General features: G+C 40.3%; 1 protein-coding gene across 4 annotated transcripts in view; it reads right to left on the bottom strand.

Annotated features, from left to right (window-relative positions):
* The window catches only part of LOC100115356 (ADP-ribosylation factor 1), a 205,921-nt gene that overhangs the window by 37,773 nt on the left and 152,474 nt on the right, over positions 1 to 15,674 (bottom strand). For all 4 annotated transcript variants that reach the window (XM_032601575.1, XM_031925288.2, XM_001599042.6 and 1 more), the window contains exon 3: positions 9,297 to 9,406. In XM_032601575.1, the coding sequence (XP_032457466.1) occupies positions 9,297 to 9,406 (110 nt within the window). The remainder of the gene's footprint in view (positions 1 to 9,296; positions 9,407 to 15,674) is intronic.

Raw genomic sequence — 15,674 nt, 5'->3', positions numbered from 1 at the left:
GGATCTCACACCTGCTGATATGAGGTTAAGGCTACAGTTTTGCCAATGGGCACGACAAATGATTGCTAATGATCGTCACTTTTTTCAATACGTAATGTTTTCTGATGAAGCAAAATTCAAAAGCAATGGAGAGCTTAACCGATACAACTGTCATTATAGGTCGAATGTTAATCCGCATTGGTACAGGCAGATAGATAACCAAAATCGTTGGAGTCTTGATGTTTGGTGTGGAATTATTAACGGATACCTTGTAGGACCATACTTTTTCGATGAAAATGTAAATGGCCATAATTTTTTACAGTTCCTGAGAGAACGTCTTCCAGTACTTCTTGAAGAAGTAGATTTATACACAAGAGCAAGAATGTGGATTCAATTAGATGGAGCTCCTGCGCACTATGCTCGAATAGTTAGACAATATCTTAATCAAAATTACCGTGACAGGTGGATTGGACGCATTGGACGTGGAGATTTGGGTGTTCGATGGCCACCGAGATCTCCAGATATGACATCACCCGATTTCTATTTGTGGGGGTATTTGAAAGATGTTGTTTATGAACATGAAACTACAACAAGGGAAGATATGATCCACAGAATTCAAACCGCTTGTGAAAACATCCCAAGAGCTGTATTACTCAGAACAGTAGAACATTTTCAGCAGCGAATTGAATTGTGTATCCAACAAAATGGTGGTGTCTTTGAGCACCTGCGTTGAATTTTGAGCAAAAGTGAGAGGCAAGGGGACTCACTCTAATCAAGCACCCCAAAGGGAACACAATCCTATTACGTCCACGTCGTTGTTCCTGGGTAACGCTAAAGTTAGGATATAAATATGGACTTCATATAACATTTGATATTGCATTTTTGCACTTTTGACCTTACAAAATGGCTTTAAAGTGAGCAAAGCATAATCACATTTTAAGTCAATTATTCTCTTAATGTTTATTACAATATATATATATATATATATATATATATATATATATATATATATATATATATATATAATATATATATATATATATATATATAATATATATATATATATATATATATATATTATATATATATATATATATATATATATATATATATATATATATATATATATATATATATATATATATAATATATATATATATATATATAATATATATATATATATATATATATTTTTATATTATATATATATATATATATATATATATATATATATATATAGTGGAGGAGTGTAAGTGTTTGTGAGATGATTATGAGTTTTCAAGTGCATAAAAATATTCTTTAGCTAATTGTTTGAAGTGTGACATGGATTTAGTGTTGCGAAGGCGTGATGGTAGCGAGTTCCAGAGGTATGAGGCGCTTATATGGAATGAACCTTTCAGCGTCTCCGTCTTGAAAGTCGGGATGTCCAGAGGCGTCACCTCCCCCCTCACAGGCCTGTGCGCGACGTGAAAGTCAAAAAAGGCCAAGATGTAGAAAGGCACAGCTGTGTTAAACAGTTTTCGTAGAAAACAGGCTGCAAAGTACTGTCTACGTCCGGCAGTTGTAAGCCATTGCAGTTCACGCCTGTAGGGGGTGATGTGCTCGTCCCTCCTTACACCATAGATGTATCGAATTCCCGTGTTTAGGAGTCTCTGGAGTTTTGTGTCAAATTCTTGGGTCAGGTCACAGTATACCAATGAGCAGTAGTCGATGATTGGAAATAGGAATGCTTGCACGAGATGTTTACGCAACCTGAGATTGGTACTTTTCCTGAAAAAGTAAAGCCTATACATTAATGAGTGAGCACGTTTGCATAGTTGTGTAACGTGCTCTTTCCACGTTAGTTTGGAGTCAAGCACCAACCTCAGATTGCGCACGGATGATTCATAGTCGACCCGGGCTCCCCCTATGTTGATGTAGGTGTTAGCAACAGTTGGTAAAGCATTAATATAGTAGGGGGAGCCCAGGACGATTGCCTTAGTTTTCAGGACATTAAGTTTAAGGTGATTTTGTGCAGCTCAGCCCATTATCCTTTCGGAATTAGCTCTCATCTTGTCAGAACAAGAATCGAGCTCCTCAAGGTGGCATTAGCTGTATATTTGCAAGTCATCCGCATAGATTAGATGGGACACATCTGAATCCAGGCAAAAACCAATGTCATTGATGTACAACGCGAACAGCAGGGGACCTAGAACCGATCCCTGCGGGACACCGGTGTTCAGGGGCCGGAAGGTGGAGAGCTCGTCGTTGTCACCAATAACGGCCTGCTTTCTTCCCGTAAGGTAAGATGCAAGCCAGCGGATGACCTGCTTGGAGAAGCCGAAAGAGGATAGCTTTCTCAGGACCCTGACGTGACACACCGTATCAAACGCCTTGCTGAAATCAAATAGAAACAGAAGCGTGACTTTCTTTTTGTTTATGCCAAGCCTGACATCATCAGTCAGCTTAATTAAGCCAGACTGTGTGCTGTGACCGGTGCGGAAGCCTGTTTGTAGGTTGTCAATGAGTAGTCTTGATTCAAGATATTCCGAGACTTGCCTGTGCACCAGCCACTCCAGCGCCTTTGATAAAAAACAGAGGAGAGAAATTGGACGGTAGCCAGTCAGGGCTGTTGGTGAACTGACCTTGTTCAGTGCTCGCACCAGCGACATCTTCCAGGCAGAGGGGAAGCGTGACTCGCTCAAGGACAGGTTGAAAATCCGACATAGTAAAGGAGCGAGTACGGACAGTGCCTTTGAAATTACAACCTGTGGGATGCCATCGTTGCCTCTGGCCTGGGTGTAGAAGTGCGACACAGCAGCCAAAACGTCCGATTGTGTAATAACCTTGAAGTTGAAATGCTCAGGGAAGTCTAGACTCTCGAGAGTACGCAGAAAAACCTTAACTGCAGAAGCCAGTGGGTCATTAGAGATGGAACTAAAGTGTTTATTGAGGTCATCTGTAGAGAAGCGAGAAGGTGATGGTGCTTTAGAGGTGGTGATTCCATGGTTCTCAAGCTCTCTCCAGATCTCAGCGACATCAGTTAGGGTTGACAGGCGTGAATAATAATAATTCAGCCTGTCCTCCTCAACCTGTCTGTGAGCGTCGTCCCTTGCTACTCTATAAAAATATCGATCACAAGGTAGACGAGTTCTGCGAAACCTTCTGTAAAGTCTGTACCGTTCAGTCAAGAGGTCACGAAGAGCCGTGGTAAACCACGGGTGACGTTTACATCTTGAAGTAACAGTCCGTAATGGGTCGAGATGATTTATGGCGTTCGTTAAGTTAGCGTTAAGAAGGGTGATGCATTCGTCGAGTGATGACGTAGCGAGAGATGACCAGTCACATGTGCCAAGGAAGTCCCTTAGCTTCTCGGCACAGATTCCCTTGTAGTTTCTGTAAGAGTATGCTTTAGGTACGTAGCGTGGGATCTGTACGTCGAGAGTGGCAGTGATTAGGTCATGTCCGTTGATAAAAGGAGTATCAGTCATGTAGTGTGATAGCAGGCGATCCTGCTCATCAATTAAGCAGAGGTCAAGCCAGGTGCCGGAGTCCTGTTTATGGCGCGTGGCACCATAAGGGACCGACAATAAGGAGTTTTCCTCAATATAGGCCTTGATGAACTTGGCATCTTCGGATGAGGAGAGTAGGTCAGCGTTGAAATCACCCATAATGACCTTTGTGGAATAGTTGTGCATAAAAGTAGTCAGCTGTTCAATGAAGTTATTATCCTGAATTTTTATTTTAGGGGCATGTGGTGGACGATACACGACTCCCACAAAGATGGGTGAAACTCCCTTCGCGGAGACCTCGCAGAAAAAGTACTCCGGTTTGCCTGGCTTGCCCGACCAAGCTCCATCAGAGGATGATAATACGGTTGCCGTCAGTGAGTGATCGATATAGAGGGCCACACCTCCCCCGTTCCTGTTTCTGTCACGTCTGTAGAGCGTATAGTTTTCTAGTGAAGGGGTAGAAGTTACCATCTCGTCAAGCCAGGTTTCCGTCACAGCAATCACGTGAAAGAAGGGACGAGTGGACAAGAAGAGCCTGACCATCTCAATGTGACCCGTAAGAGAGTTCGCATTGAAATGGCAGACTCTTAGACCCTCAGACAGAGTTACCTTAGGAGTGATTGAAGATGTGGTGGACGATTCAGATGATGGTGATCTACGTGGAATGAGGGGTGTGTACTTCAGTTGGCTGTGATCGAGCCTAAAGAATTCTTCAGATCTTCATCCGACGCAATCTTCACAGCACGATTCTCCTTCTTTAGCTTGATGTATATTCGACCATCCCTCACAAATGTGGTGCAGCCGTGCTCTCTTGCAGCTTCTCTTACAGTTTTGCGGAGCCGAAGGACATCAGACGGCAACCATTCGTTGACGTTGATGAACGAATCCGGAAGCGGTAGTGCAACGCGGGCCTTATGCAGCAATTCGCTAGACAGCTGCGTAGTATGTAGCTTCCGAATCTTGATTTTAGCAGAGATGAACGAGTGCATGAGCGTCCTGGATAGTGAGACTGAGAGCGGCAACCTGACTGCTCCAGGGCTTACATCAGAAGCGTCCGCAGTGTCATTGCGGGCTACTCTCACCCTTCCCAGGGGTCGCACAGAGATAATGTCTCTCTCCGTTAGCTCAGCGTCCAAGAGCCGAAGAGCTGCATAGGCAAGGTGTCTTAAGGATATCGTCTCCGAAAAGGTCAGACCGGTTATGACCAAGAGATTTGCCTGGGACGACACAACGCCATCCAATTGCGCCTGGATTCTCGTGTTGGCTTCACGGAGCTGCTGGATGGCCTCAGTGTACAGCGTCGGAGCATTCGATGGAGACGAAGAAGAGCCAGCGCCACTCGCCAGCAGTTGTTCAAGCTTAGCTTTAATCTCCTCCTGCTTAGCCCTCAAAGCAGCCACATCCTGACTGAGTCGGAGATTGGCGGAGCACAACGATAGTAGAACACGTCTCTGGATGATTGAGGTTATGTAGCACAACTTTTTGCGGAAATCCATCCCGGCTCTTAAAAATTGCAATAAGATTGCAGTTTTTTTTGGCTGACGCTTAGGAGCCGTTGGGAAGACTCTTCCGCTGTAAAAGGTTACTCGAGAGAGTGAAGAGAATATTAATAACTAGTATTATTGCACAGAGCGAAATAGAGTGCGTGCTTAGCTTACCACCAGAGAGAGAGAGAGAGAGAGAGAGAGAGAGAGAGAGAGAGAGAGAGAGAGAGAGAGAGAGAGAGAGAGCGCCTGCGAGCTGCATGCGAGGGACGGTTGTGAGCATGAGGATTAGAGTGCGCGACGGATTAAAACCATAAAGCGAACGGTCCGAGCGAAAGGTTTTATGAGTGAGAACCGAGCGAACGTTTTTTAGGTTTATGGCATGAATGACGGTCTGTGAGAGCGTGTCCGAGATCATGGTGTACACGTGGAGAAAATGTGAGGCCCGGCTACGGCCGAGAGCGAACGATGCACAAGTGGAAGGGGCAGGTATAGCCATGGTACTGACCGGCAACCCCGAGGAGCGTTAGATCTAATTGTAAGTCTGCCACCGTAGAGTGAAGACGATGTAACCGTTATACTTATAATATATTTTACTAAACTAGAAGACTCTGTGACTTGTTTGCACCTTCACCCCGCCTATTCCTACATTATTAATAAAAAGTTTCACATGGAACCTGATTTGATTCATTTTTTGCGGTTAAGTTTACATTATTTCGATTTTCATTTGTTTATTACTACGCTTACAGGCTCCAAAGCTTTCTGTACAAGCACTCAAATTGTTTGTTAGTATTTAAACTGATAACTTGCCAAATTTGAGCGAATTATAAACCGTCAGTTTTATACAATCAAGAGAACAAGAGAAATGTGTGGATTTATGAAAAATAACACGTTTATTACTTTTGAATCATGCTCCAAACTTTCACCAAACTTTAACTGAGTCATTTTCCCACTAAAATTTACTCGTATGCCAAATTTTAGATTTTTCTGATCCGTCAATCACTTTGGTGTAGTACTCCCTTAAGCTATACGAGCCCATCACTTAGCTTCGGCGGGGTTGATTCTGGGATTCGAGGATAAACTGGCAAAATTAGGGGCGAAGAATGACAGGAGCAAAAAGGAGACCTATCTCCTGCCGACTATCAAGGCGATAAAGACGACTCTAGAAAAGATCATTGTAGAAAAGCATAGTGAAAGAAGTTATGCACGTAATGATCGCAAAACATCAAGAGCACCGTCGCTTATTAAAATACAAGAAAACCTTAGCATGATCACAAGAATAATCACAGTACTCTGCGCTATCAGAGTCAGACTCCAGTAATAGAGAAAGGCAAAGGATGATTTTTGTAGCAAATACGGTGAGAAAGAAGAAATTGTTACACGCCTGCTATTTCACTGTCAGGCTCTGGAAAGTAAAAGGCACAACACTCTGGGCCAATATGACTTGGAAGATCTGGAAGAGACAGCAGGCTTAGGAATAAAGAAACAATTGAGATTTGCAAAGGGTTGAAAATGTTTCAAGCAAGGCGAGAAAAGCTAGAGTAAGGGATGGTCATAAAACGGGGTATCACAATGGGCCACAGACAAGTTAACGTGAATGTGTTTTAAAAATTAAATACACAATACTCTTTTAACCTTACCGTACCTCACCCTAACCGTCGGGACCTAAAGATGGCAGTAATCACCCTAAATCAGGAAGAAGTGGACAGCCTGGAGAGACCCCTATTTTCTTATTACAATAGTCAGCTACAGAATAAGAAGAGTGATGGTGACTCGATGCCATAAATGTGTAGTCAGAAAACTGGGCCGGGAATGTCAAGGGGTGATCATCTTGCTGCTACAAGTGCCGCAGGGCTGGTAACAAAATTAAGGAATGGGTCAAAGAAGAGGAGCAGCAATATTTTCTTTATACAGATATCGGACAATCCCTGGAACGGTACGGCTAAGTAGTAGGGACCGAGAGACGATATCCGCTGCTGAACTTCTAATAGTCGCAAGGTGAAAGGAGTACGTAAGGAAACAGAGAAAAAAGGACGGTGACAGCAGCCAAAAATAACAGAATCCATCTAAAAACTAGTGCAAAGACGTAAATCAGGCAACGACGATAGACTTGAATGAAGCGCCAAGCCCCATCCCAAAGTGAGACACCCCGAGCGCAAGTATGCACCCCGACCACCTCGACGCTTGGGCCTGGTTCTGGCTTTCTGCCGGGACCCGAGGTTCTGCCAATAACATGAGCACACGCGATTGATAACATACCGCACGAGCCGGTAAAAGTTGTTAGGCTATCTACATACGTATTGCTTTAAACTTTAAAAGAAGAACTATGCGTAACTAGTAATAAACATTATAAACGTACAACAAAGTAAATTATACTAAAAAACTTATTCCTTAAACCCCAATGGGGCCCCACCTTAAATATCATATCGACTTAATTCAAGAAGTCATAATTTATTTTAATATTTTAATTAATTTTAAAAACTTTTTTAATTTGAGTTCAAAACCCTGCGAATTTTTTTTTTTATTATACTTAGTTTATTGGAAAATACTGATAATCTGTAAATATATAATTTTCTTGCTTATTTTATATCTATAGAGGGTGTATAAATAAAATATATTATCGATGTCGAATTTATTTATTTATTAACATTACTACACATTCATACCATATCGATTAAAAATACGTAATGTAATCGTATTAATTCAATCGATCTTATGATTATTTAATAAGGTTTATACCCGCTGAATAAAAGATACTATATCATCAGTAAATAAAACGGCCAGAATATGCCCATAGGTGCATGTAACTGCAGGGAGTAGTAGCAGGGATGATTGGGAGTCGAGAGTTGATAATGGCGGTCGATGTGGCAGTTAGGGGATGTCGGGGGGATAATATAAATATTGCTATTTCGCTGCAACTAATTAGCAACAAAATACGCCGTAGTTTATATTCTCTTATGACCTCTTTTTGACTCCATCGTATATCGGGGGTAGTCTGAGGGTTGATGTGGCAATTAGGGGATGATATGGGGATAATATAAATAATGCTATCCTTTAGCAACTAATTAGCAACTAAATACGCCGTAGTTTATATTCTCTTATGACCTCTTTTTGACTTTATCGTACTTCGGGGGTAGTCTGGGGGTCGATGTGGCAGATAGGGAATGACGGGGGAATAATATAAATAATGCTATCCTTTAGCAACTAAGTAGCAACTAAATATGTTGTTCAAAGAACTTTGATATCTTAACGAGAAACAAAGATATAGCATCGTGGTCTGCTAGGTTAAGACTTAATCTAGCAGATCACACGTATCTTTTACAGGTATTGGGCAACTAAATTAAGAATAGTGTAACTAATTAGCAACTAATTGTTTTCGGCTTATTTGATTAAATAGGTGCGGATTAAATCAAACTAGGAGAGGATTTCCGTGGTTTACGTAGGGCTATAGACGAAGGGCCCCATAATTTTATTTGGCATAATTATTTAAAAAGAAATTTTTATAATTTTGTATAATTCCTGAGTTTAATCAAATTATTTATTTGTACATTTTAATTGCACGTACTAGTTATTAATCTTGTTATATAATCAACTCCAAATAAATGACACAAAACGTCCAGCGCACTAAAACAGTACCTCAAAGGTAATACAGAAATCTGTTGAAAAATTGTTTAAAATATTTTGAATATTCAGAAATAATTATTTTATTTTAAAAATGATAATGATAATAATAATATAATAAAATAACAATAATAACAATAATAACAATAGTAATAAATGTGAATTAAAAAAATTCTCAGTGGTTTTAAACTCGAATCAAAAAGGTTTGTAGTCAGCATAGTTAATGTTCAAAGTATTACCATTGTATGTAGCCCAACAACTTTTATCGACTCGGGCCGCATGTTATCGATCGCGCGTGCTCATGTTACCGGCAAACCACGGGCTCCGGCAGAACGCCAGAACCAGATTCAAGCACCGGGTGGTCGGGTTGCATACTTGCGCTCAGGCTGCCTCACTTTAGGATAAGGTTTTGCGTTTCTATGAAGTTCTATCTTCGTTGATCCTGGATGTGTACCTAAATCTCATCAAGCTACTAAATAAAAGCGCGCTATCCTACACGCTCCAAAAAGGAGCACGTATGGATGCACCCTATAAAATACAATATAGGAGAAGATAAAAATTGCGTTCAACGTTTGCATCAAATCCTTGAACGCTTTTGTATTTATTTTTTTTTTAAATAAAAAAAATACATTTGTTTTGTAAAAGAAAGCGTCAAATGCATCATTTTATTAAAACATCATATAGATACGTCCAAAAAGATAAACAAAAAAGTTTTACATACTTGTGTGTTTTGAAAGTAATGCCGCCACAATGGTCGGATTTTATCTTGACCACCGACATCCCAGACAGTGAAGCTTATATTTTTATATTCTACTGTCTCTACATTGAAACCTGTAATTTAAAAATGAGAAATATCCATAAAATTATGTTACAAAACGTGTTATTTGATTGCTCAATATTTTTCATTCGCGGCTTAGACAGAAGTAAAGTTTATGTTCCTTTAAATAATTTTGTATGCAAAGGAATTAAATTCTTTAACCCCATAAAATTAGAAATAATAGTACATTATGCTACAAGGGTATTAAGGTGACACAACACCTTTAAATCCTGAAAAAAATAATTATGAGTGAAAATGACAAAATTAAAGTAAATTACTTGAAATTTTTTTTAGTGATATTTAGTACAAATACCTTTAACTTTACTGTGCTAAAACCTTAATTATCCCTGCTGGTCTATTGTGGCACTCGGTGCAATGTTTTGTGAATTTTTCCACTGTCCGTAGGATTCTAAGAATACAAATGGTTCTTTTGGGCTCAGATTCAAGGAGGATACTTTGTACACTTGTAGTTTCGGTATAAATGCAGGGATTTTGATTTGAATGCTTAGAAATGGATTGGCGATGAAAATACTGATTTTTTTCGTTTTTTTTTCGCTTATTATGCCACTTTTATGGGTATTTGGTTCTTTTGGGCTCAAATTCCAGGAAAATACTTTGTACACCTGTAGTTTTGGTATAAATGCAGGGATTTTAATTTGAATGTTAAGAAAATGTTTTATACCCAAAAAGATGGCATAATAAGCGAAAAAAACGAAAAAAATCAGTATTTTCATCGCCAAACCTTTTCTAAGCATTCAAATCAAAATCCCTGCAAGGTTTTAGCACGGTATAGTTAAAGGTATTTATACTAAATATCACTATAAAACATTTCAAATGATTTACTTCTATTTTGTCATTTTTATTCATCATTTTTTTCAGGATTTAAAAGTATTGTGCCCCCTTAAGTACTCTACGCCTATGAAAATAATTTCCACGAGGGTACGATACATCATCACCCGAGGGGAAAATATTCTTGCGAGGACAGTAATCACCCAAAAAATATTTTACTTTTGTTTGAGTTGCGCGCACGCATTCACTCTACTCTAAGGGAACCAAGGTAGGAAGAATCGCAGAAGGTCAACAAAACTAAGAAGAATTAACTAGGCGGAGTAAAGGTGAGAGGAGCAGAGTGTGACAGACAAAGGTCGGGTTTTTTAAATGATTCCTCCATAAACAAACACATGTAGATGTAGCGTCAATTTCTGACGTCTGCTCGTCCTTACTACCAGCCCTTTGGCGTGTCTGAGTCGCGTTTCATGATGTGTTCGCTCAGGTTAAGAGTTACTCCGTCCTTTGGCAGGACAGGAATACCCAAGAAGGAGGTATACCTAGCACAAAAGGTTCGCCTTGTAGCTATTGTAGATGTGTAAAGCAAGGAGTTATGTCTCCTCCTTGCTTTACACATTTACAATAGCTACAAGGCGAACCTTTTGTGATCATCACATACAACAACAGACGGTATTAAACCCGGTATCCCAGAGCACCTTATGTATAAGGTACAGAGGGGACGCATGCCTCCTATTTTCGTCGCCGTCATCTATAGACCACCAGGTATTTCTTTCACGAGTAACTCTAACTTGAGAAGACTATGAACATCGAATAATTATGGGAGATCTCAGTGCGAACATGTTATCGACGTCTCAAGATGCGAATTTTATCAAGGATTTAGCCTGTGAGCTAAATCTTAAATTAGTAGATCATATCGCGATGCATCACGTTGTAGACATACTTAACATCACGACATCACGATTCAGACTCCGAAGTCGCCTAGTCCTGCTCCTTTCTTTTACAAAAACTTTAAATCAATCAGGCAAAAAGAGCTTCTTCTTATTTATGAAGCCTGTGATTGGTCGACCATCAGTTGCCCGGACATAACGGTAGACAGCAAATTAGAATCGTTTAGCTGTATCATGACCGTTCTTGATAAGCCCCTTTAAAAGAATTCAAACCAAAAATAAAAAGGTTTCACAATGGGTCAACGTAGAATTGCAAGATCTATATGTTAAATGTGATGCTGTTTAGCGTAGATTCCAACATATCTGTGATGAGAGATTCTCGCTGGAGTAAGTTTAAGTTTCTCGGGCTTCAAGCAGAACAGCGCACAATTGAAGCGCGAGAGACTTTTATCCAAAATAGAATTTCAGAGGCCCTGAATAATAACAAAAACATCTGAAATGAGCTTCGCAATCTTAGAATTTTGTCTGCGACTAGGGAGGAGCTGCATAATTTCTCCCCGGACGAATACAAATCACTTTGCTGGGGTCTCTGTATCGCAATCCGAAGGTAAGGTGAACTTGAATAATATCGTGATGTCGGCCAGTGAAGCTGGTTTCACCTTCTGTAAAATCACTTTTCCGGACGTGGTCCTAGCCGTTGCGCATTTCTCATCTCAGGCTAAAGGGGAAGATGGCATTCCTCAAGATGCATATTTAAGGTTCTGGAGAAGATTGTTCATGATCAGATATCGAAGTATGTAGAGTCAACGAAATTTGTTGATCCATGCCAGGCGGGTTTTCGGCGGCTTCATAGCACACAAACAGCACTACTGAGCGGGTATCAATAGCAAAAAACATTGCTTACTATTCTCCTAATGTTTGATTTCAGCAAAGCGTTCGACAAAATCTCGCATTCCAAACTTCTTTGTAAGCTAATAGGAATAGGTTTTTCAAGGTCTGTTGTCCTGTCAATCAAATCATACATTACAGGTCGCAACCATTGAGTGGTTACCAAAATAGTTGGCAATTCTGATTGGCTCACAACCAATCTCGGCGTTGAGCAGTGCTCAGTTCTGGGGTCTCTTTTGTTTAGCCTTTACATTAATGATCCCCAAGACATTTTAGCTACTTTTAAGTTCTCTGAGGGCAAATTATCAAAAAGTGTCGAACATTTGCTATATGCTGATGACCTTCAAGTCTATACTCAGGTGACAAGGGATAATTTGAGCGATGGTGTAGACAGTCTGTCAATTGTGGCGCGTGCAGTGTCAGCTTGGGCTTCAGCGAACGCGCTTTGTCTCAATGTTGGGAAAACTAAAGCTACCATTTTCGGATCAGAATGTATCATTAACAAGGTGCAAAGTCTCGAGCTACCTGGCATTGAGATCGAAGATAGTGTTTTTGTACTCTTTATTAACGCTGTAATCAAAGTCGATGTTGTTATGGATTCGAAAATGACATAGAAACCGCAGGGCTATTTCACGTCAATAGAGTTCTTTATAGACTCAGATCCTTGAGATCCAGCACCACCGAGGCGTTGCGGAAGCAGCTGGCCAGAGCTCTTGCTACGCCGCACTTGGATTACTGCTCTCTTGTCTATCTTGATGTATCAGGTCAGCAAAACACTCGACTTCAGTGACTTATGTGTGAGGTACATCTGTGGTGTTAGAAGGTACAAGCACATCTCTCTCCACACTGAAAAAAAACAGCCGTTTCTGCTGTAGAACACGGTAGTTTTAGCGAGTGTCACCACAGTAGCGACTTTTCAGTAAAAACAGCGAGTGGCCACTGGTAGTTTTGGCAGGTCTCGGCGAGCTGTCTCTATCTCGAGAATATTTAGGTTATGTGTCACGTTTAAACCACCAAAAATCTTAAGAAAATAGTTTTTTTGATAAGTAATATGATTAATTAACATAAAGTTATAAGTAATGATCATTATAAGAGAGAAAAATACCTTGAATAACAACCATCAACCTATTAGCATCCCATTATCGCATGCAGAGTGGCTATTAGCAAATAAGTTACATAAACATTTTTAATTTTGTTACTTATCAGTCCCATAATGCTCATTACTTATATTTTATCATAATACTCAATAAAAAAATTATTTTCTTAAGATTTTTGGTGTTTTAAAAGGTGATGCATAACCTAAATATCCTCGAGATAGAGACAGCTCGCCGAGACCTGCCAAAACTACCAGTGGCTACTCGCTGTTTTTACTGAAAAGTCGCTATTGTGGCGCACTCGCTAATACTACCGCGTTTTACAGTAGAAACGGCTGTTTTTTTTCAGTGCAGAGGAGGAAGGTAGGCTAGATTTCGGTGCAGGCAAACTTAGGGTGCATGCTTATGGAATTTCCTCCCGCGCGAATTGAGAGATCTTCCGCCGCTCAGCAGTTTTAAGTCTGCAATACGTCGGTATATATACCAGCGCGAGATCGAATATGCCGACGACATATATAAAAATTATCTGGTACCTCTTGTGATACTTCTGTAATAGTTATGTGATACATCGAAAGCTATTGTACCGTCCGAATGTAAACTTATATTGTATTGATTGTATGTAAACATTGACGCGATAGAATAGGTTAAATCTTGTAACACACCGTACAAGCACCGCAGTGCGTAAAATATCATGAAAAAACAAAAACCATTTAAACGCAATTTTAGATAATACGCGAGTATTGTTCGCTCCCCCACTCTTCACGCTAACGCTCCGGGCCACAGCTGAGCGCCCAGCAGCAGCAGAACACCGGCAGCGCTACGAGCCAGCATCGGCGGCAGCAGAAACAGCGGCGGAGCGGTGAGCGCGCACAACGCGCGTATATACCTGTATATATCCCGAAGCGAGCGGCGCAGCAGGCGCGTAGATTTACATAATCAAGAGTGGGAGCTCTAAAGCAGCGACGGCGCGGCGCGTGCATTAATATAAGATTGTATATATGGAACTGGTATATAGGTGGGAATGTGAGTGTGATGTGTGAATGTGCGCGTTTTTCCGGCGGCTCTATTCCCGCTCTCTCCGGAGCCTTTATAAGGTCATGCGCGGCCTATGGCCAGAAACTAGCCGAAGCGCAACTTAAGCGCCAGCGCAACTAAAGCGCTTAGTCAGGGACTGTCTTGAGCAACTTACGCTTTAAGCAGGTAAATACTTAGAAATATTTCTACAGTCTCTGTACATCCGTGGCCAGTAATACCAAAACTACATTCCATTTGTTAATCATGGCATTCTCGCAGCATTCGTTCTTCCTGTTCCTCGGGTATAACTAGCTTTTACGGCTCTTCGCCCCCCCCCCCCCCCCAACAATTTTCCAGTCTAGAAAAAAGTAGAGTTGTCTTTGACCGATTTATATTTAGCGGTATACCAAGGGTCTTGCGATTGCAGATCCTGACTTATCGACGCTATCTTTGATTAATGGTCTGTACCTTTTCGATGCTAGATTGTGTATTTGTGCCTCTGCAATTTAAGCGACCAGCGCGCTAGTCTTCCGATTGGCTTACTAAGATTGAGAAGCTAGCGGAGGCTGCTGTAAGTGTAATCTATTATCACTGTGAAGCCCTGTATATATTGGCGAAACTCCCTTATTGCGAAGCGATTGCGATGATGTGCATTTGATTGCGATTTGAGATGTTGCAACACAGCTAAGCACTTACGCTCGCTCACCGTAAAGTCATGTTTTGCGGGCGTAAGTACTCGGCTTAAAAACAAGAGCACTACTATCGGTTAAAAAATAATAGTCCTCTGGCTACTTTGTTGAATATCTTGAAAAAAAATCGCTTACTATTGGGATTAACTGTTCATTGAAGCTTAACTATTCAGTATTGAAATGGTATAGGTTGGGTTTAATAAAAATCCAAATTGGATTTATAGTGACAGCTAGAAGGTAAAAAAATGCAGTTTTTTGACCGACTTTTTTCAATCCCGACTTTGAAAGCTAGTCACTTTGTTAAAAATGTTGATAAACGATTGCAAAAAATGGAATTTTTAAAAAATGTTTAAAAATTTAATCGTAATGCTGCTTAATAGATAAGAAACTATCTCAGTAATGAAAAGTCATAGAGAGCTCGGACGAGGCTTGAAAAATTGATAAAAAATTAAACTGTTTAGGGGGATGTCAACGCAAAAGCTTCGCAAATCCGCAACGGGTATTTCCTATTTCCAAACTTCTAGAAAAACAGAACGATTTATTAAACTCAACACTACGGCGCTACAGACTCAGTTTTTCATTTGCAAGCTTTATTTAAAAAGTTTTATGTAAAATTAGATTTTAAGGTTTGCGCTGCAATCGCATGAGTACGACGAAGTACGCGTAAACATCTGTTCGTATTTCCAAGATTTTAGAAAAACAAAAAGTCCGATCGAAATTTTCTTTCGGTTGAACGATTCATTAAACTTAACACTACGGCGCTACAGACTCAGCTTTTCATTTGCAAACTTTATTCAAAACGTTTTACGTAATAGAAAAATAGTCTTTTTTGGGACGAAATTCCCTTAAACACTAGCGAATTATTAATACAAGTATATTACGTTTTTAATAACAGCGGTTTAAAGATTAAGCCATTAATAG

This window comes from Nasonia vitripennis (genome assembly GCF_009193385.2).
Source record: "Nasonia vitripennis strain AsymCx chromosome 2 unlocalized genomic scaffold, Nvit_psr_1.1 chr2_random0008, whole genome shotgun sequence".
Lineage (NCBI taxonomy): Eukaryota > Metazoa > Arthropoda > Insecta > Hymenoptera > Pteromalidae > Nasonia > Nasonia vitripennis.
The sequence above is the reverse complement of the archived record's forward strand: the minus strand, read 5'-3'. Positions and strand labels throughout refer to the sequence as shown.